The 23203-nt window shown below is 39.9% G+C and overlaps 2 protein-coding genes across 3 annotated transcripts in view; one reads left to right on the top strand and one right to left on the bottom strand.

Annotated features, from left to right (window-relative positions):
* Nucleotides 1-23203, top strand: part of pomt2 (protein-O-mannosyltransferase 2) — a 69221-nt gene that overhangs the window by 31027 nt on the left and 14991 nt on the right. The gene's annotated exons all lie outside the window — the stretch shown is intronic.
* The window catches only part of LOC120519151 (latent-transforming growth factor beta-binding protein 2-like), a 389450-nt gene continuing 375562 nt past the window's right edge, over nt 9316-23203 (bottom strand). For both annotated transcript variants that reach the window (XM_039742299.1, XM_039742300.1), the window contains exons 33-39: nt 21926-22012; nt 21110-21238; nt 18511-18651; nt 17994-18158; nt 17428-17667; nt 16881-17030; nt 9316-11238 (exon numbers count right to left, since the gene is read on the bottom strand). In XM_039742299.1, the coding sequence (XP_039598233.1) occupies nt 11072-11238; nt 16881-17030; nt 17428-17667; nt 17994-18158; nt 18511-18651; nt 21110-21238; nt 21926-22012 (1079 nt within the window). In that variant the 3' untranslated portion in view covers nt 9316-11071. The remainder of the gene's footprint in view (nt 11239-16880; nt 17031-17427; nt 17668-17993; nt 18159-18510; nt 18652-21109; nt 21239-21925; nt 22013-23203) is intronic.

Raw genomic sequence — 23203 nt, 5'->3', positions numbered from 1 at the left:
GATATACAAGAACATGCTTCATAATTACTAGAATATAAATGTATATGCAAAGTTATGCCCATAAGTTTACATACCCTGGCACAATATTTAAGATGTGTTCTTTAAAGAAAAGATGACTGTTCAGGCGAAACACATGTCATTTACGTTTAATGGAGTCCAAGTTAAACTATAAGGTATCACAAAATAGCACAACCATTAAATATAATATCACAAAAAAGGAAAATAATGAGATGGTCACTGTTCAAAAGCTTACATACTCTTAGTTCTTCTAGCTGTTTATTGCTCCTTTTAGCTTCACTGACGGCGTGCAATCTTTTGTGATAGTTGTGGATGAGGCCCTTCATTTTCTCAGGTGGTAGATCTGCCCATTCTTCTTGGCGAAAAGCCTCCATTCCCGTAAATCCTTGGGTTGTCTTGCCTGAAGTGCACGTTTGACATCTCCCCAAAGTGGCTCAATGATATTGAGCTCAGGAGACTGTGATGGCCCCTCCAGCACCTTCAATTTTTTTTCTGCTGCAGCCACTGAAGGGTTGACTTGGCCTTGTATTTTGGATCATTGTCATGTTGGAAGAGCCATGCGCAGCTTCCGGCCTGATGAATGCAAGTTCTCCTCCAATATTTTCCTGTAACATGATGGCAAGATGAATGCAGCAATTTTCACTGAGTTACCTGTGTTGCTGCAGCTCATAAACTCCCAGAATATCAGAGATCCACCTCCATGCTTCACAGCACGGATGGTATACATTTCGTCATGCGCCTTGAGGCATCCTTTCCAAACGTAGCGTTTATGGTTAGGACCATAAAGTTCAATTTTGGTCTAATCACTCCAAAGGACTTTCTTCCAGAAGTTTTGAGGCTTGTTTAGATGCTGTTTAGCATATTGTAAGCAGGCTGTTTTGGTGGAATTAGCACAGTAAAGGCTTTTTTCTTGCAACTCGACTGTGCAGACCATTCAAGTTCAAGTACCTCCTTATTGTGCATCTTGAAATAGCAACACCACTTGTTTGCAGAGAAGCCGGAATCTCAGCTGAAGTGGCTTGTGGGTTTTTCTTGGCAGTTTGACAACTGATCCTGGCAGATTTGGCTGAAATCTTGGATGGTCTACCTGACCGTGGCACATAACAACAGAACCCCTACCTTTCCCGTTTTTTTTTTTTAATCTGAGTTTGAACACTACTGACAGGCATGTTCAGATCTCCAAGTATCTTTTCATATCCTTTTCCTGATTTATACAATTCAACATCCTTTTCTTGCTTGTCCTTTGACGGTTCTTTGCTTTCCCCATGCCTTGGTATCCAGTAAGGTCAGGGCAGTTCTGCATGAATTTAGATCGACTATTTATACAAAGACACTGACTACAATCAAAAGTGTTACAGGTTTGGACATTCTCCTTTATTCGCCTTTAATTTGAACCTATGTGTGTCAGCTTGTGTGTGTGTGTTATCAGCCCCAACATTCAAGGGGATGTAAGGCCCATTTGGGTGATTTCAGTTATCATTATGATTTAAAAAGGGCACACACAATTATGTGATAAGAATTTGCTTCACCTGTCACACTCCCTAATTAAAAGGAGGAAAGCTTTCTGCATGATTACTTATATTTCCTAAACAATGGCCGATATTTCACAAATTCTTCCAGGGTATGTAAACTTGGGAGCTTCTATGACCGGTGGAAGATCTGATCCCACTGTCACTCCGGCTGATTAGTTTGCCCTCATCAAAATGTCACATTGCACAATACGACTGAACATTCAGGTTGGTGCTGTTGTTATTCACATGTGGGTGCAGTCTGTTGTGCCTATGGAGCCTAAATAACTTTACTCAGTGTCACGGACATGACTTTGGATAAATACATTTTACACAGACTCGCCCAAAAACAAAAAAATCAAATTGATTCAAATGGCATTTGCAGCGGCGAGTTGACTTCACAATGTATGGCCTCATCTAACCGCATATAAAGTTATTTTTTTTTGCAGTGAGTTGTCATGAAATACCAAAATGTCTGTGCTGTATTTGAACTATTTGTTAGGGACAATCCAAGCTTCCTCATCCTTCAGATTTACAAGTACCAGATACACCATGGATGATCCCACAGGGTTGTTGAAAATAAATTGACTTTGTTGGTGTGGAATGTAACCACAAACATCTGTATGATAATTATCATCACAAACGAGTACCAGACCTGACTTCACAAAGTTTCTAATTAGCGTTTCTGTTTTACTGGCACATCATCAAGTACAGAGTATTTTTACTTTTAATGTTTTACTAGTGGGGGAAAAACACAATATGGACTATCTTCTTATATAATACGCTACTGTGGCTGTTCATTTGTCTGTCCAGGATTTTAAATCTCCTCTAGCTCGCAAACCGTTTCACCTATTGACTTGAAATTTGGTACACATAGTATACTACGTGACATCTACTATTCGCCTTTGGGGTGATGATTTTTATTACTCTTTATTTTTATTTTATTTTATTGTAGAACCAACTCTCTGCAGCGCGCAGCAGGGCGGCCGTGCGGCACATGTGTATCGGCGCCGTTCTCATTCCCTACCACCTTCGCGGTCACTTCCCCTACCTCTTCATATCTTTAATCATTCTTGAGGCAGATTGAAGACTTAAGTGCCAGCTTAAGTGAAAAATTAAAGAGAATGTACTAAGTGATTGCAACACAAAAACTAACTTAATTAGTTTTAACGTGAAAAGATGCCGACGAAAGAAGAGAAGCATCGGGCAAGCACATCAACCTCTGAGCAAACGAATGCTAAACGTAGAGAGAAAGAGAATGAATACTAGGAATGCTCAAGTCAAGTGTATTCACTGCACGTTATCATGCAGTACGCCGTTACTGGTTGTAAAATAATAAAGAGGTCAAATACATTTCATTATTGAAGTATGTAATTGAATCTATTAATGTACAGTGGTGTGAAAAACTATTTGCCCCCTTCCTGATTTCTTATTCTTTTGCATGTTTGTCACACAAAATGTTTCTGATCATCAAACACATTTAACCATTAGTCAAATATAACACAAGTAAACACAAAATGCAGTTTTTAAATGATGGTTTTTATTATTTAGGAAGAAAAAAAATCCAAACCTACATGGCCCTGTGTGAAAAAGTAATTGCCCCCTTGTTAAAAACTAACCTAACTGTGGTGTATCACACCTGAGTTCAATTTCCGTAGCCACCCCCAGGCCTGATTACTGCCACACCTGTTTCAATCAAGAAATCACTTCAATAGGAGCTGCCTGACACAGAGAAGTAGACCAAAAGCACCTCAAAAGCTAGACATCATGCCAAGATCCAAAGAAATTCGGGAACAAATGAGAACAGAAGTAATTGAGATCTATCAGTCTGGTAAAGGTTATAAAGCCATTTCTAAAGCTTTGGGTCCAGCGAACCACAGTGAGAGCCATTATCCACAAATGGCAAAAACATGGAACAGTGGTCAACCTTCCCAGGAGTGGCCGGCCGACCAAAATTACCCCAAGAGCGCAGAGACGACTCATCCGAGAGGTCACAAAAGACCCCAGGACAACGTCTAAAGAACTGCAGGCCTCACTTGCCTCAATTAAGGTCAGTGTTCACGACTCCACCATAAGAAAGAGACTGGGCAAAAACGGCCTGCATGGCAGATTTCCAAGACGCAAAGCACTGTTAAGCAAAAAGAACATTAGGGCTCGTCTCAATTTTGCCAAGAAACATCTCAATGATTGCCAAGACTTTTGGGAAAATACCTTGTGGACTGATGAGACAAAAGTTGAACTTTTTGGAAGGCAAATGTCCCGCTACATCTGGTGTAAAAGGAACATAGCATTTCAGAAAAAGAACATCATAGCAACAGTAAAATATGGTGGTGGTAGCGTGATGGTCTGGGGTTGTTTTGCTGCTTCAGGACCTGGAAGGCTTGCTGTGATAGATGGAACCATGAATTCTACTGTCTACCAAAAAATCCTGAAGGATAATGTCCGGCCATCTGTTCTTCAACTCAAGCTGAAGCGATTTTGGGTGCTGCAACAGGACAATGACCCAAAACACACCAGCAAATCCACCTCTGAATGGCTGAAGAAAAACAAAATGAAGACTTTGGAGTGGCCTAGTCAAAGTCCTGACCTGAATCCAATTGAGATGCTATGGCATGACCTTAAAAAGGCGGTCCATGCTAGAAAACCCTCAAATAAAGCTGAATTACAACAATTCTGCAAAGATGAGTGGGCCAAAATTCCCCCAGAGCGCTAAAAAAGACTCATTGCAAGTTATCGCAAACGTTTGATTGCAGTTATTGCTGCTAAGGGTGGCCCAACCAGTTATTAGGTTCAGGGGGCAATTACTTTTTCACACAGGGCCATGTAGGTTTGGATTTATTTTTCTCCCTAAATAATAAAAGCCATCATTTAAAAACTGCATTTTGTGTTTACTTGTGTTATATTTGACTAATGGTTAAATGTGTTTGATGATCAGAAACATTTTGTGTGACAAACATGCAAAACAATGAGAAATCAGGAAGGGGGCAAATAGTTTTTCACACCACTGTATGTTAACTTTATTATTTTACAATGTACAAACAAATACTGTCAAGACTTGTATACAAATGACAAGTGGCTTTTTTTGTGCTGATGGTGTAAAAGCTCTGTGTAGTACGTGAGGACAGCGGCACACTGATGTTGATCCTAGAAGGTCCTGAAGTGCACCAGTTTAGTTTAGGGCTTTACCGATTACAATTGAGGCTTTTTACAACAGATGATTTTAACATTACTAAACGTAACTTTTTTTCTATTGCTATTGCTATATCTTTTCCTTTTATCTCCTTCTGAAAAAAGGCAATGGGGACAAATGGCATAATAATTTGAATGTGATATATTACTAATTCTTGTTGGTCAATAGAAGAAGGCGGCTTGTTGGCCGAGCTTTCCAGGACTCTGACTGTGTCTGGCTAGAATGACTCCTTTACTACAATCTGGCCGGGATTCTACAATTTGTTGATGGACAGTTATTCTTGTTTTTCATGTATGTTAATTATTTTCAGCTTTGTTTCTGATGTTTTAACAATTCTGTATCCTTCTATGCAAGGTTATTATAGTTTTGCATTTTTATATTAGTTTTTATTTCTATATTTTTTCTAACCTTACTTGGAAATTCAGTTTAGTTTTCGTTTTCCTTCATCATGTATTTTTAGTTTTAGTTTAGTTTTTATTTCATAAAGACATTTCTATTTTATATCTATTAGTTTTAGTAATTATGGCATGGAGCTCCTATGGATTTTAGTTTTGTGTCACAATCAGACAGAACTGTACACTTCATGGATTTGGATATGAGCTTAATGTTAGTAGAAGTTTACTACACTACTTGGTTTACTACCTGGTTTTGTTTTTGAATGATAAAAACAGGCATAATCAAAACCAGATACTGAATATGAACAATTTTACACAATTTTATCATTTTTAAAATATTTTCTGTCATTTGTGCTGAACAAATCTGTGCTGACTATTGGCACTTTTTATCTTATTCTTTTATTGCCCAAAATGGGCCAAATTGTAGTGAAATTGAGGTGAATTTTAAGGTTTGAGGGTTTTTTACTCAAATTGTCTACAGCACACAACATATCTTGTGCCAAGACAATGTACTTAAAATGAATGCATTCAATATTTCATTCAAAAATTTCCCATACTGAGCTTTGTTATTTTCTACCAGCTATATTCATCTCTGATTCCATCTCAGGCACATACAATTTATAGACAGAATTTTACCACCTGCAGGCCTGAAAAGATATCAAAAATCAGAAAACAGATTCTACTGAGTTCTGACAGGTGTGCTCATGAAAATCACGGGGGCTTAGAAAGAAAAGGACTCTTCGACTTGAATGAGTGTGTAGATCCCACCTAGCTGTATTGAGGGAAACCCAGAAAAACAAGCAGGTAGTGTGAAGGTTAGGAGTGGTGATACTTGAATAGCCAATGTATAAGATGGTAAACCCTTTATGAGCTGAGTAAGAGCAGGTAATAGGAGTATGGATGGGCACAAAATGACAGAGATAGCATCTGAGATTAAGAACAATATATACATTATCTAAACCTGTTTATTCAGAGCAGGATCACAGGAAACCTGGAGCCTATCCCAGCAGATTTGGATGCAAGGCAGCAAAAATCCCTGGTATGCAATATGTATGCTATGCCTGATGTCAAGAACAAAAAAGAATATATTTCAACTATCTACTTTGAGAGAGGGAGAAAGAAAGAGAGAGAAAAACATTGAAAAAAGGGGGACAAATATTTTAAACTATAATTCTGCTAGTGGATTATTTTCACAATATCAGGTATTTTGAGTTGTGAATATGAACTAAAAAAGATAAATTAATAAATATAGAATAAATACAAAAACACATTAGTATCTTTAGTTTTTCATCACTTGGCAGACTCTCTTCGCCTACCTACCTTTGTTTGTATCGCTTCATTATTAAATGATGTTTTTAAACCAAAAGTGATTGGTCAGTAACAATATGCTGATCTTGTATGATGACCTAGTCAGTCTCTCCATCAGTGTTGTTTTATTTTCAGAAACCGGGAGTGGTCTCCCCTAGACCTTCTTGTATACTCAGATATGGGGATGGATATTTGAGGAGTAAACCGCAAGACAATGATTATATTTTTATATTATGTACATTAAAGAACCATCAACAACAAATCAAATCAAATGAATAATATATTGAACAATTATTATAAAAGTAAAGTTGAATAAATTGGACTCTGCAGCAGCATGAATTAAAAAAAAAAAAAATCGAGTATGTGTCCAGGTAACGTACCACTTCTAGTTGATGGATTTGGCCCAAAAGTTAATACAGATCTACAATTTTGTTGTAACAACCACGTGCCGAAATTCATTTATCTATCTCTTTGCGTTTTTGAGCTATCTTGTTTACATACACACACACACTCAGATAATTCCAAAACATTGTATTTTTGGACTCTGGGAGGTCTGTAACATCAAGATTCATCAAAATCTTGAGGTCGAATTTTTTCATGATTACTATACTTTATACTTTGCATATGAGAAAGTAAAAATGATTTCTCCTGTGCGAAGTGGCAGGTGAATTACTGTCAACAAAAAGCAGTCACCTGAAAAATAATCTGAAACATTACTCACTCGTGATTTTTCTGTCCATATGGTAAAGATTTTGTTGACCAGCACATTCTGATTTCAGCCGTTTACATCTTGATATACAACAAGCGCAAAGAAAGGCGGCACCTAAATCGCTTTCTATTTCACACACTTTATGCACCCGCAGTCAGCCTGCTCTGTCACCACAAATGCTGTGTGAACACCCGCCCTCCGTCAACTGGATAAATATATGCGGGCGATTCGTGGTTGATGACTTTCTGTTTGACAGTTAAAAGTTACAAGGGTTAAAGACTAAGAGCAAGAATATTCATTCAAAAATAAAAAATAAAAATATTTTAGTAAATTATTATTTTATTTCAGTTAGTCTTTCCAGCTACTTTAATAGATTCATTTAGTTTTAGTTTTTCATTTCGTTTTTGTTAATTATTTTATTTCAGTTTACGAAAATGTTTTTTTTAACAATAGTTTCAGTTTTGAGTTTAGTTTTCGTTAACTATAATAACTTTCTTCTATGTGATAGCTCTGTGTTTAGCGAGTTTTGCTTTGAGAGTTGCGCCTGCACTTGGTGAGGAGCACTTGTGCTGTTGTGTTGTAGTTCTGAGCTGCCAGTGACAGACTGGACGTCAAGCTCTGTGAAGAGGATTACCTGTGTTCTGTTTTGTGTGTTGTCTTTACCCCATTTTTCACACCCAGTCTGTATAAATTGACCTTCCTAAGATTTCTTCCATTTTTTTTTCCTATAAGGCTTTATTTTTCTTGTCTTCTTAGAGAGTCAAGGCTCGAGAGCCTGTCAAATAACAGGGCCTATTAAAGCTCATTGAGGCCTTCCTTGTATGATTTTAGGCTACACAATCACACACATGTTGTAATGTTTTACCACTTCGCAACAAACAACATATTTATTTAACTGATAGTGTAACTAAGAACGCAGCAGCATTAGATATGCTAAACAATCCTGTCACTGACAAAAAGGTGGTAACGAATGACAGAACTTAAACATCTTGTATTTTCAGTGGATAGTTTAGGTTATAATGTCTTGCCATTTTGTATTGAACATGTAAGACAATTTCCGCGAGAATTCTGCGACATTATTTAAAAAAAAAAGAACGTTTTTCTGATGTTTTTGGTTCTCATTGATCTGGAGTTTTGTGAACTCTCAATCCACCTCACTCCTCTAAGTTTCATCTTTAGCCTGCTAGGCTAAGGTCCTGATCCTCTTTGGTGGAACTGAAACAGTCTCAGATAAGGCCAGTGTCTCGTTTTAAGCAAGGCTTACTTTCTAAGCACGTTTTGTGGAATACCCCCAAATGAGACGGCTTAAGTTTGGACACAGCTTTGTTCCCCTTTGCAAGCTCCAAGATGCACACCACAACAGCAGTCAGCCTGAGTCCACAGCTCGTCTTGATCCACTGCCAGTTCACAAGTCAGATACTCGCTGCAACGACGCTTAACCTGACAGTCTTGTAGCCGTAAACACGCACTCTCAGAAGATCGTCTTGGGATGATCAAATGCTGAATGCAAAACACAAACACAGACAACACTCCCATCCCAGTTAGTATATGAGGAGAATCCTACTTACTGGCACTGTCAGATGTCCTTCGGCTTATAGTCAGTTTGGGTTCAATGTCACTCCTCTTCACTTTGGCGCATCACAGGTTTCATACCTCAGTGGTCTTACTGGCAGTGCAGCTCTTTAGTTCCACTCTTGAGTGAAATACAGTATAAAGCTCATCCTTTTCCATAATTTTCTAGGTAACATGTTCATAAAAATCACAAGGTTACCGTACCCACATAGCACCTTTCTGCCATGCTTCAAAATGACAGCTCTGCCTTTAGAGGTGCAAAATATTTAAAAGAGTGATGGACTGATGCCTTGTCCAGGCTTGGTTCCTGAAAAAATAGACTTTGACCCTAAACTGGATTAAGAGAATGTATGTAGACCCCATGATTTGATAAAGGCTGATGACAGCTGTCGATAGTTTAATTTCTTATGGGCAGAGGACTCGGCCTTGACCAGTAAAGACTTGAATGTGGATTACACAAACTGAAGGTCCGCAGTGTGGTCGCCTGCCCTTTATTACTGATATGAAGCATCTCTTGCGCTGTTGGATTTGGCTAAGCAGCCTGAAATCAGCAAGCCTCTCACAGACAATTGAGTTCCCCCTTCTGCCATTGGAAATCAAACAGAGAAACAGAACTGGAAAATCAAGAATTTTTATTTTGATGACAAAGAATGGCTACTGTGCACCTCAAGGGAGACATGAAGGCATTTAGGAGAAACTCCTGACCACAACTTCTAACTTCATAAAGGCAACTGTTCATAAATAAGGCAAATGGAGCCAGCACACCTTTAATATTTTTTCTTTACATACTTTTTTTTTTCCATTTTTAGAGTTGGCAAAAGACGATAAACTTCTTACTGCTTTTGCAAGGTGAAAATATCCATGGGGTAAATTTGAAGAAAGTCATTTTAAAGCTGTGCTGGTGACTTGAACTGTGAACAGATGACAGACTGCCTTCGGGGTGGCGCATGCCTTCTCAGGACAGCCTGACAGAACCTCATAATTAACACAGGATGACAGTTTCAGTTACATGAAAGAAGCGTCTTCAAAGTAAATGTGAACAGAAAAAAAAAAAGATGGGGTTGAGAATCCCACTGCTCGTTTTACGACACACACACACCGTCATTTCTCCCATTTTTGCTTTTTTTTGCATCATGGTGGCTGGCCACAGGCTGTAACGTTGATTGACTATATGTGATTCTTTGCCTCCAGAACCAGATTTCTTGCAGAGCTGTGCCCTGCTCTCATAGCCGTGACCTTTTTGCCATATCTGGACCCTTCCTGACTGAGTTTATGATCAAATGACGAGTGCTTAATTGTCTCTGTTCAAAAATACAAGTGGTGTGCCTGCCAAGAAATGGCCGAGAGGTCTGGACAGCAACTCCCTTTTAGCAAGTACTGTGGTCTGCTCCACAGGGCAGGATATTTTATATTTCTACAGCACAAAGTAAAAGCACATTTTGTTTAAGCAACACATATGTTAAAGCGATCATTTACATAAGTAAAAAATAAAATAAAATAAAATACGAGGCACTTACATGTTGCATATCAAACAAAACAGCCCAAACCTGCATTTTGATTTAAAGGGAACAACATGGAATGGATAAGATTCAATTGGTCTATATCAAAATACAGAAAAACAAAACCTTTAAAAATAAAATACAGACTCTGTACACAGCATTGAGATTATTGTTTTGCTTCTCCAAACTTACAGTTACGAGGACGGTGGTTGAGTATCTCTGCAATTCTCTTACCATTTCTGCCCACAGGAATGCACTGCACAGGATCTGGGAGCCGCAATTGTTTGTGGTTTGGCTGTTAATTTTTTTATTTTCTTTACTTTAGCAGAAGCACGTCTTCTAGGGGCCTTAAATGGTGGGCAGTGCTTGCTGGACAAAACGGTTTATGTTTTAGCCTTCCTTTTATCCCACCCGACTCTCAGCTGCCCAATTAACACACAAGCTGCACACACATCATTCAAATCCTGTCCAGTCGTGACTCACAAAGAGCTTTACGTCAAAGTTCATGCCGGCTTTACGTTTTTCTTTTTCGGGAAATAATTTAATGTTTGCTTGGATTAACAGTAACAAATATATTAAAAGAGCCTTGTTTGTTCTGTATTTGGCAGCAGTCTAACTCGTATGCACAGTCTCAGTAAACAGTGCCTCTAGAATTTGTACAAATCTACCTTTTTTGATTTTTTTTTGTTTCACTCCGGTTTCTAACAAAACATCCCTTTTAAATCGCAGTCTTACACATTGCATGTAATAAATGGTCTGCATGTACATGTAGTGACCTTCAAGTGCTCTGCTGATCCTTCCCCTTCACTTCCTGTCAGTCTGTGGGTTTCCAGTTGTGTCTCTAAACTGAGATCAGGCGCCCGTCCAGCACTTCACTGCTCTGCTCCCGGCTTTGGTGGGCTGTGAATGCACTGATCCGGATGAGCAGAGGCGACGAATCCTGGCAGACACTCACATCGGTAGGAGCCCTCTGTGTTCTCGCACTTGCCATTCTTGCACAGAGGAATGCGGTCGCTGATGTCTTTACATTCATTTATGTCTGAAAAGAGCAGTCAGGCAGTTACATGGGATTCCATTTACTAGTGACCTTTCAAAAAATAATCTTAGGCCTTTGAAATGACACAGAACATGAAAGGAGACGTAATGTAGTCAAAATCAAACAAAAAAAGACATGAATTTTATACAAAGGTCACATCTTCAGCAATTGTAAACTACCAAGGATGGAGCATCCTGCTGCATTAGAGCTCCGGTGCCGTTCATTCAAATGCTGCCGGTGTGGAGTTTTCAATTTCTTCAAGCAAATTCATCACTCACCCCAAACACATGAACGTCATGTTAAACTGATCCAGTATGAGTAAGTGTACCTGTATGTGTGTAAGTGAGTGTAAGCAAAGATGGATGGCAGCAGGTGCTCTGAGATGTTGCCAAGTGTCCTGGAAGATAAAATCGTAATTTTTTAAAACTGAAGACTGTCGCTATTGTAAGTTTATTTTGCTCAGACAAGCTATGATGAAATATAAAGGAACTAACTAAGTTACAAAGGACAAAGGGCCCCCTTACCTGTAAAGCAACTTATCTAGCTACACCTGCATTCTTCCTTTCTTTTGGTCAATAATTGTACATTCTGTCTTCTTGAGATCAGTAATTTACCAATAGTTTACAACTTTAATGAAGGTCTCTTCTTATCTACGTAATTTATGGTACTCTTAGTTTACAATGGTCGACAATTTATAACTTAATAATTAAAGAAGATACAAGATGATATTACCTGATCCAAGAGATGAAGACGAAGGCTTTGGGCTTGGATAGCCAGCCACTCATACATGTGTAATATCACATGGTGTACCCCACATGTATTATTGACATAAATAACGGCCTGTCAGAGGAACCAAAGAAGCAGCAACATCATTTGGACATCGAAGAACACAATTCATGCACCAGCCTGACTGCCAATAAAAACTAAACGCCACCCCAGTCAACACTCTTTTAAAGCTGCTGGTAAATTTTCAGTAAACTTTCTAAGACTGTGTATATCCAGACTTTATTGTATTGTCTTCTATATTAATAAATACTGCTTTGCTTTTCTAAATTTCTTCTGTCAAGAGTGACTGTCTAGTAAATATATGGCACCCGGTGTGAGAGGGTTGCCACCATTTTTCTCCCTGGGTTTAGCAGGCTGAGGGTGACACTGCAAAATGAGTGAACCTCACAGTAAATGATTGGCAAGTATTTGTTTTTTTTAACCCAGTGTGTCCAGACTACCTCATGGATCAAGGTAGTCTTAGTCCTAGGCTATATCCGAAGACATTTATGTGTCTAGGTTATTCTTGGGGGTCAAGGTGTGTCAGTCTTAGGTCTCGGTTATATCCAGAGACACAATGAAGGTGTGTCAGCCTTTATGCATCTAGGTTATTGTGCTGGACCAAGGCAGCCTTTGGTGAAGGTGAGTCTCTGTGCGGACTACTGAGCAGTGATAAGCTGTGCAAGAATCGGCCATAATCAGGGCTTATGTGGCGAGGGTCTGCTTGGGTGTGTGTGTCTGTGCCGTTTTGTGTGTGCAGTGTAGGTCGCAAGAGTAGGCTAACCAAAAAATGAACTAAAGCTAAACTCTGCACTGACACTGCACCATTTACATAATTTAGACTGTCATGATTTTCAAATCTGCTCTAACTAATTATTATAGCTGATTAGTAAAGTATAGTAAACAGAATCTTTTTTCTTATTTTAAAGTATGCATTAAAAGGACAAGTCAAATGTGGTAGAATTTGAATGCATGACAGTCCTGCATAACCGTCTTCTTCGGTTGTTTTCAACAAGACATCTTTCATCGCTTTCCACTTACCATTCACACCTGATGATTCTGAAACCACAGTCATTTTTGGTGCCAAAGTTTACTTCTCACATTCTCCTTCAACTTATAGACCTTCAACCTTAAGTACATATTTGCTGTTCATTTTCTTTATGCCTCTGACTAAAAGATCTCCTACAACCATGCCATGTTATGTTGTCATAAATAACCCTCACCAGGGAAAACCTTCACATTCTTCAGCCTTGTCCTGATCAACTTTCCTCGCCAACAAACAGTCCATCATGCTCCTTACACTGCCACATTCATAAGTCACCAGTTTGTTTTTCTCCCTCTTGAACGTGTTGTTGCAAACAATTAATCCATCACATCACCAAACTCCACAATCCTCTCACCCTCCACATTTCTGGTACTGAAACTAAAATCCCCACAGGCTCCCTCATAAGCATCAGCACTGGCTCTAATATGTCCATTTGTGTCACTACCCATTACAGTCACCATCCCCTGAGGCACTCCTCCCTCAGCTTGTCCCAAACCTCACCTTTCTCTTGTTTTCTGCCAACCTGTGAGGCAGATGCCAAGACAATTTTCATCAGCCATTTAATAACAATCATCTTAACAACAACAACATGTCCACTTGCCCTCTTCACCTCCAGCCTTTCATCTGCCCATTTCCTTACATAAGTACTCCAACCCCAGCTTTGCCATCACTACTCCCCAGCCAGAAAAACCAAGATGTTCCAGTGTTCCCTCTAAAGATTCTGGCACTTTTATCTTTCATTCTTGTCTCTTGTACGCAGCACAGATGTTCAGAGATTTGTGTTTTCTGTACAAATTTCCCTGTACACATGACAATACTTCTACTGCTACAACTGCCACTATTGTTTCTATCACCTCAGCTGATTTTCCAATCACACTCCCAGTATTCCAAGTTGCAGTTCTTATACTATCTCCTTCACAACTCTTACTCACTACCTCACCTTCAGTTCCTTGGCCGCCAAACTGGCCTCTCCAAATCATAAAATGAGTTTCCTCTGCCTTTGCCTCAGCAGGGCCCTGAATGTTCTGTTTGTTGTAGGTAGACAGAGATACCCATGGGATACTATGGATTGTACCTCACCCATGCTTTGTGACTCCAATCATGGTGGCATTAGGGCCAGATGCTCTTCTTGATGCCAACCTCCTTTAGCTCCCTTCTTGACACACAGAGGGGACTGTGGCCTTATTCTAAGCCAAGGTCATATTTTATTGTAAAATAATACTAAAAAAACATTGAGAATCCTAGGGCTTGTACCACATTACTGTTTGTTGAATACATTTATAGCCACATACTTCTTACTGTGTTCCAGTAGTTGCATCTCAATCCTTATAATATAAAGTGACATTGTACCCAACAGGTCTGATTAAATGGGACTTTTCTGAATTTTGAGATTCTTAATTTCCATCTTGTCTAAGTGTCTCATTTACTCACCCTGTGTTAGCGGGTTGGAAATGACTGACTGACTTTACGTATAAATTAATGTACTGTCAGCTATTTAAACACCTTTGTTGTTTCTTCTCTGATTATTTGTTCATCCTCTGTCTCCATGACAGAGACTCAGGCGTGATTACATATAAGAAGAGACTCAGAGGTTTGTGAATCACTTCTTCACTCTCAATATTTGTGAGGAAATGGTATTTGATCTATAGTCTGTTGACAACTAGTACTTGGTTATGATCACAGCATACAACAGGTTAACTCCTATAACTGTCTAAACATATATTTCATCTCACTACATCTCCGAAACTGCTTTTCCTGGTGAGGTTCACAGTGTAGCAGGCCAACCAGATCAGCATGAGACTTCCATATTCCCCAGCTACAGATTCAACCTCATTCTGAGGAACTCCCAAGGCAGCCAAGAGATATAATCCATCCAGCGTGTCCTGGGACTGCTGCAGGGTCTCTGCCTTGTGGGACATGCCTTGGACAGCTCTTGAGGAAAGTTGCCTGGAGAGCATGCTTTCACCATGCCTAACCCACCTCAACTAGCTCCTCTCGATCTGGAAGAGCAGCGATTCTACTCTGAGTGTCTCTCAAATTGCTGAGCTTCTCACCCTGTCATGGGAGTGTCAGCTCAGCCACCCTGCAAAGAAACCTAATTTCTGCCACTTCTACTTGTAATCACATTCTTTTGGCCATTACCCATAGCTCATACAACCACAGGCAAGAACAGAGATGTAGACCCCCCAGTAAACCTAGAGTTTTGTCATCAGACTCAGCTCTGGCTTCACTACCATGAATTGCTATGCCACCTGAAGAACAGTTGCTGACCCTGCAATTCACATGTCAGTCTTTCAGATCCTGAAATACTTTAACTCTTCTACTAAGGACACTTGGAGAGAGCAATCCACTCTTTTTCCGAGATATAATCTCAGACTTAAATTAACATGGAGCGGACAGATACCTGCCTGTTCTGAGCAGGCTTATATTGTTTGGTGTGAACCATCAGTCTGGTCTACAAAACCTGCTTACAGCTTAACTCCAGGAAGCAGACCTTATACAAATTCCTTGAATACATGGGAGTAAGTTAAAATTATTCTAGACAGGTAATACACGAGCAAGGCCCGAGAAAATCAAATCATGACCCATGTATGTTCTGAACACTGGGTACCACCTTCTCCAATCACATAAACATTCTTGGTTTAATTTTATGCTATATTTGTAAGGTTGGTATTTCTTATTCTGTTTAAATTCTTAATGTATCTCTATTTGTGTGGTCTTTGTGTTATGTGTCATGGGGGTTGAGTAAATGCTGAACTTCTAAAATAAATAAAGTAAGCCTATCTCATTTATTTGGACTAAAGCTCTGACTTTTACCTAGAAGGTTTCTTAACTCTTTCAGGGCTGATGTCGACTTTTCTTGAAATTCAGGGGTAGAGGACGGTAATCAGCTGTAAACTGCGACAAAACTTGCCCTTATGTTTTAGCTCGACCGTCTTTGCTCTTTGCTAGAAGAAAAGTTAAGTAGCTTTGTTGATTTAACTTCGACTCCCTGCATCCCTGCACGTGTGTGAGTAGCGAAGACCTAACAACCTCTAAAAAGGCATCAAAATCTGATGAGAGACTAAAGCGAATGTGCAAATTAAAATACTCCATGGACATTTTTCGTATTATCACTGAATCGGAATTGGAATTTGATGCAAGTCATCTAGAACGAATTGAGGCACCAGGATCAGCTGAACGGTCCCTAGCTGATTGTGGTGCTGAACTCATTTGAGTAGCTGATACAGCCTACAGCAGTGTTTGCTTGAGAGGACCACCATTTATGATGATGAGAGGTACAAACCATATTGCATCACACTGCGACTACCACCGCTGCCCAAAAAGACAGCCAGGCAGCTGGCCCACCAGCCGCTGCTGCCAGAGCTGCCAAACATGCATCAACAGCAGCCACAGCATGTAGCAACAGACATTTTATGTTGATATATGTGGGAAACCATTGCTTTGTGTGCTTTTTAGAAAACTGAGTTTTTTTGGAAAAATATTCAGCCCTCAAAGAGTTAAGTGCCGAAAACACAGCAGAGGACAAGTAGGTGAGATATGGAACAGGCCGCCCCAATGCCCACAGCACTGCTTTCTACCATCACCTGAGATGTGATGCTTTTCATGAATCTCCTGGTAGTTCCTTGTACCAGGGGCTGATGATTCATGGAAGTGGGATTTCATTCATAGTCAGCCAGCCATTTTCTAACCCGCTGAATCCGAATACAGGGTCACGGGGGTCTGCTGGAGCCAATCCCAGCCAACACAGGGCACAAGGCAGGAACCAATCCTGGGCAGGGTGCCAACCCACCGCAGGTTCCCCCAACTATGCAAGAGAAAAAATGAAACTTACCAAGACAAGCCATTTTAGTCAAGTCAAGTTCATATCCATCAAAGCAGTCACAAGTGTACCCCTCACGCACTCTGACGCAGCGGCCATTTTCACAGCCATTTAAAATCCCACATTCTTCTGCCTGCAATCCTTCAAATCCATCATATCGATCTGCACAGTAAAACAGAAGAGTTTGATACAAAGAGATGTCTTCTAAAATGTGCGTTTTGCAACCAGGATTTACAGGTTCTTAACACTAACACAGAGGACGTTAACGTTTTGCTAAACACAGAATGCATCATACAAGGGTTTTTGCACAGTTTTAACTATCATAAAGTTTTGAAAAGAAAGGCAGTTTTAATTATAAATGATTTCACAAGCAAGACATTGAGCAATAATATTTAGTACAGTATTGTGCAGATCAAGGAGAGGCCACTGGCCAAGGCCTTGTGCTCAGTTTTCAGAGGCAGACAACTAGCTGTGTCTGTACATTCACTGCCATTCTGGTACCGTTGTATGTGAACAAAAGTCTTTGGCGCGCAGATAACAGTCGATAATGAATGCTTACCAGGAAAGGCGTTTATCAGTGGAGGATTGTATTGTCTGGGGTGACCGCTGGGCACTCTAGGGGAAGAATATTCACGGTCAGGGTGTCTGGCAGGATAGAAAGGTCCAGTATGCAGTTCAGGTGGTCCGTATGCTGGTTCATTTACATTGTAGCTATAAAAAGGGATATCTGGTCCGTATTCATAGCCGGGCCGCTCTCTTAGGCCATCCACTGCTCGATTACACACCATTGCATATTCCTCTGAAAAAATAAGCAAAAAAATATACATGCATTTAAAGTATTTATTGATTGTACAGCACATACGTGAAGCAAGCCATTTGTGTTACTTTGTCATATTTAATAGATAGAATTTATCGCTTCTTTAATGGTTATTTTGAAATTAGCATCACAGAACACCATTGAGTCAAATACATTTTCAGCAAATCCTACCCATAACAAGATGGCATTGAAAGATTTAAATTATATACATTACTTTTTTGCTGTAAATAAATTACAGGTCCAGGATTCAATAAGAAATAAGTGGCACCTGCACATAAAGTCTAAGGTTTATTCTCAGATTTTCTCACCTGAGGTCGGTGTGGGACAGAGGGCACAGTTATTACTCCAGGCCACACCATACATGCAGCAGCATTCTGTAAACGTGGTCTGCCTTTGCAGTTGGGGGGCCGAGCACACATATCCATCAATCAGCTCCTTCCAGCAGATGTCCAGATGTATGGTTCCTTCCAAGTCTGTTAAAGAATAGAATACTCTGGTATTCAAAAGGTATGGCTCTTATATTAAACATTCAACATGTCTATTAACCGGGCCATTTCCTGCTGACATTAAAGCTTCTGACAAAGCACTGAAGAACAACCTTAAAGCAGTTGACACTCGAATTGGACCCCTTGATGACAATTATTGGGATCCTTCTCATTCTTTAGTGTTTGAGAATATGAACGCCAAATGGCATGCTGGATATTATTAAACTGCAGAGCTACACAAAATCTTCATCTAGTTGACAGGTGGTAGAGCACCGTAAGAGCACGTCTGTCACAGAGTGTGCAAGGATAAAATGTCAGATTTGTACATGGAGAGCAGTACCTGTGGTAAAGCTGGAGTTGACACATCGTCTCCTAGTTACATCCAGAATAAGCGGAGGACTGCAGAAGCAGTTATATGAACCGGGTGTATTGACACACTCCCCATCCTCACAGACGTCTTCATGCTCGCACTCATTATTGTCTCCATAAAAAAAAAGGGCAAAAATCACTTAGTGTATAATATAATAATGAATTTTATGTATCACAAGTTCTGAAGACCACTGTCATCATTCTACACAAATGCATGTAACTGCGTTGATGGAAATGTAGCTTTCTATCCTTTACCAACGTTTGCCCGTATTTATCAAGCGTCTCAGAATTATTCCCAGGAATTGCACTAAAAGTCTAAGATAAAATTTGTTCTACCCCAGAGTGTGATATGAAAAAATGTTATGAAGTGTCCTCCACCCCCTCCTAGCGAGGACTAAGAGCTGATGTTTGAGAATGAGTGACGTTAGATATAATGGCACCCATGAAGGCGTTTTGTAGTTTCCTGGGAAATCATGATGATGCTTTGTAGTTTCCTGATACTAACATTATGACTTCATTACAAACATGATAATAATAATAATAATAATAATAATAATATTCATAGGGATGTGATTACATTCAAATAAAAACTTTATGCCACTCTCATGAAGTATTACAGAATCATGCATTGAACTGGGCCACTTGGCAACAACATCTTTATATATAATACGCCACCGTATATATATACAGTATATATATATATATATATATATATATATATATATATAACATTCGCTTGTCTGTCCAGGATTTTAAATCACCTGTAGCTCACAAACCATTTGAACTATTGACCTGAAATTTGGTACGTATATACTACGTGACGTCTACTATCCACTTTCAGGGTAATGACTGACCTCCAAGGTTAATCCTCTTTTTATTTTTATTTTATTGTAGAATCAACTCTTGGTAGCGGCCGTGCAGCACATGCGTATCGGCGCTGTTCCCATCCCTACCACCTTCGCCGTCACTTCCCCTACCTCTTCATATCTTAAATCATTCTTGAGGCAGATTGAATACTTAAGTGCCAACTTGTGAAAAATTAAGGAAAACGTACTAAGTAATTGCAACACAAAAACTAACTTCATCAGTTTTAACGCAAAAAGATGCCGACAAAAGAAGAGAAGCAGCGGGCCGCTAGGGTGGAGAAAACAAGAGCTGCTCAAGAAGCAACAGGCGCATCAACCTCTGAGCAAACGAGCGCTAATCGTACAGAGGAAGAGGATGAAAACTAGGAATGCTCAAGTCAAGTGTATTCACTGCACGTTATTGTGCAGTGCGCCATTACTGTCACAAATAATACTGTAACGAGCACCAACATTAGAAAGGCAGAGAAACACACACAAAATGAGACAGATTTGATAATGGGTGTGATTATTTAACAATATTAATGATCTACAGTCGTACTTCCATTAAGAATCACCTTCCTGGCCACAGGAAACACCTTGTAAAATAACATTTACTGAAACTAGCCATAACTATTCTGGCGCTGTTTAAGAAGCTGTGTTCACTCTTCCAGCATTTCCGCTTGTCTTCCTGAGCTGCCTGTTGTGCCTCTCTCTATGATCCCCCTTTATCTTTCTCAGGAGGGTCTATTTATCCAGTGCCCTGGGAGTATTTGCCTGTCTTCTTGAGCCCTCCCAGGCCTGTAAAGTATACAGGAAATGTTTGAAAGGTCCATAGAATGCAGAGCTCATTGTACGTCTGTGACATTTCAGTGTCAGTCACCCATCCAGCCTTGCTTATGTTCAGGGTAATATACTGGCTACTAGAATACATTGTGTATACATGAACACCTGTGTGTTGGTACTGTGCGTTTTACAGGCGTACTCATCCACACGCAGGGCAATGATCTTTATGTACGTGCTGTCAATTACACCCGCAAATCCACGAAAACCAGCAATTTGCACGAATGCAGCTTTCTGGAACAGTACATCATGTGGAGTGCTGGGGAAATGTGTTAATCTGCATATTACCTCACACGTTGTAAGGGTACAAAATTTGAGCAATGGTTGGTTGGGTGATACCCAAATTATAGCTTTTGCATAGTTTCATTTTACCTGTGGCTAAAAAATTCACATGAGCAACACCTTCATTTCAGCTGACTGCACATGTCTTCTTGGTGTAGATGAAGTGATCACACGCTACTAATATTATTCCATCTAAATGTGTGTGCCGATCTCTGCCTGAACACCCTCTTCTGGAAGCTCCTAGCAAGTTATACCAGCTCAAAAGCTCTCCAAAATCTTGTTCAAGTTAAGAGTAGTTTCCTAAATTAGGTAAATTGATAACGTTCTATTAGCTTGTTCCTATGAGTAAGACCAAGTTTGCATGAGATTTGTAAGCCCTTTAGGACCGTTTTCCTGCTCTGAGCTGTTTGATAAATACGGGCACTGGTCTTCTGAAGCAGAGTACTTTACTAATTTATTCTTCACATGAATTGGCCCTTATTTGCTGACAGTGTGCCTAAACCACAACCCTTTTCAAAGTGGCCCATTCTGGTATCTCAGCTTCATTAGATGAGTTACTGGGGTGCACGCGTGGTGCTCATTTCTGCACTGTGGACTACTTACCCACACACTCCAAATGAACTGTATCATAGTAAAATCCATCACGACAGATACACCTGTATCTTGGGACTGTGTTTATGCACACTCCATTTTTACAAATTTCAGATCCAAAAAGGAAGCATTCATCAGCATCTGCATTTTAATGGGTGAGAAAAGAAGGAAGAGCAAAAAAACAAAAACAGGCAAAACTATCAGCTAGACACATGGTTTATAGACACAGCAAAGATTTAAAGTAGCAAACAACAAACAGATTTACGGATAGAAAAACCTCCACAGCCATCAGGATGCCTGCTCTAATCTGCCTACATTCTGAAAAAAGAGTTTGGTGATGCTGTGAGCAACATGGATATTGATAGGTGAATCAGCAGACACCTTGATGGTGACCAAACCTTAAATAGTCTGGGATACAATTCTAAACTGGGTAGATAAATGGCAGAGGCAGCTTAATGTAAAAACATCCACTCATTCATTTCCAAACTCGCTTCTTCTAATTCAAGGTTACAGAAGACTGCATGATATTCTGGCAGTATGGGTCCCACTCACGGACATACTAATACAGAACCAATTCAGTCACCAATCTACTGTCCATGTACATCATTGGCAAGTTGGATGACACCAGTGCTGACATGGAGAACACATGCAAACTCCATGCAATCCCCTGACCGTGAATCAAAGTCTAGAACTTGCAGGTCAGAGATAGCTGCTGCACTACCATGTCGCCCATTCATAAAAATGAAGAATGCCAACAAACATGCAAACCAAAAATGACAAGGGGTTGCTGTATGAAGTCTGCATTTTCGAGACATGTCATAGACTCACCGCTGTATAGTGGATGTGTTAAGCCAAAGGCACTGCCATCCACAGCAAGGAAACCATTCCCTTTTGGACAAAGTTCGCTGTATTCAGCTATGGAAAAGAACAAACAACATGATAACATTTTAAAGTCAATCAATTGTGTTAATACTAACCTTGTCTAGTTGTCTACAGTGACATCTGCATAGCATTTTAGGTGCTGAAAACAGCGACTAGGAAAATGTTTTATTTTAACTCTGATGACCCTAAGCATCACCTTTAGTATAGTAACTTTGAATTGTAATAAAATATCCTTTCTGTCCATCCACCCTTTTTCTTTAATGTAATTTTTCTAGGTGGGGGTCACTAGGATATATAAATGCATTGATACCACAAGAAAGGATACCATTTCACTGCAGGGAACACTCATGGGCACACATTTGGGCTGTGTTACAGACACATTTCTAATATTCAGGCTGGTGGGCATGCCCAAGAAAAACCTCAAGACCACTCCAGTGATCAAGAAAAAGCCAAGCCTCATGATTTCTCTCCAGGAAGGCTTTCAACACAGTGCCAAATGATGAAGTAATATTCTCAAGAGAGAATGCTGTCCGTAGGCTCTTTCTCACAGCATTAACTTTTTTCAGGAACTGGGGACTTTTGTAGCATTCCCATCAAAGGTAGGTATTTCCTGGTCCTTTTTTGTAGCTCCTACTCCAGGGTATATACAGTATTTTTCAATCAACCAGGAACTATCGCGGGTGGGGCTCAGGTGATGAATTGTGCTGATTGGTTGATCACAAGCACTGGCAACATTGTACACATCAACTGCTAGCTTGGACCTTGGGAGCACCACTCTTCACAACTGCTTCCCTTGTGCAATGCATCAAAGCAATGACCTCCCCTATGAACTTGCAATCATATTGAAGAAATAAGATATGTGTGCTTCTCCATGAATTCCCAAATATGCCTCACTTTGTACCGTATCACTCTTGTTTGCACATCACATACATTGCATAAAAGTTTCAGGTCCTGTAGTGTGAAAAGTGTCCAGTAACCACAAGTGGCCAAGGGCCTACGTTGGACACAAACTTATTGGTTCCTAAACACAAAGTTCCTGCAGTGGGAAAGCACCTGATGCTTTCTGAAACAATTACTCCATTAACCTTGTTTATCTTACCAAACACTCTTTAAGATGTTCATTCACTGCCCTAAAGAAGGACTTATCTTCTAATCACACCACTCCCTGACATTCCTTTCTAAGTATGTAAAACTCTTAAAATCTGAAGGATCATCAGTCTATAC

Source organism: Polypterus senegalus, chromosome 18 (genome assembly GCF_016835505.1).
Source record: "Polypterus senegalus isolate Bchr_013 chromosome 18, ASM1683550v1, whole genome shotgun sequence".
Classification (NCBI taxonomy): Eukaryota; Metazoa; Chordata; class Cladistia; order Polypteriformes; family Polypteridae; genus Polypterus; species Polypterus senegalus.
This window is presented reverse-complemented; position numbering and strand designations above follow the sequence as displayed.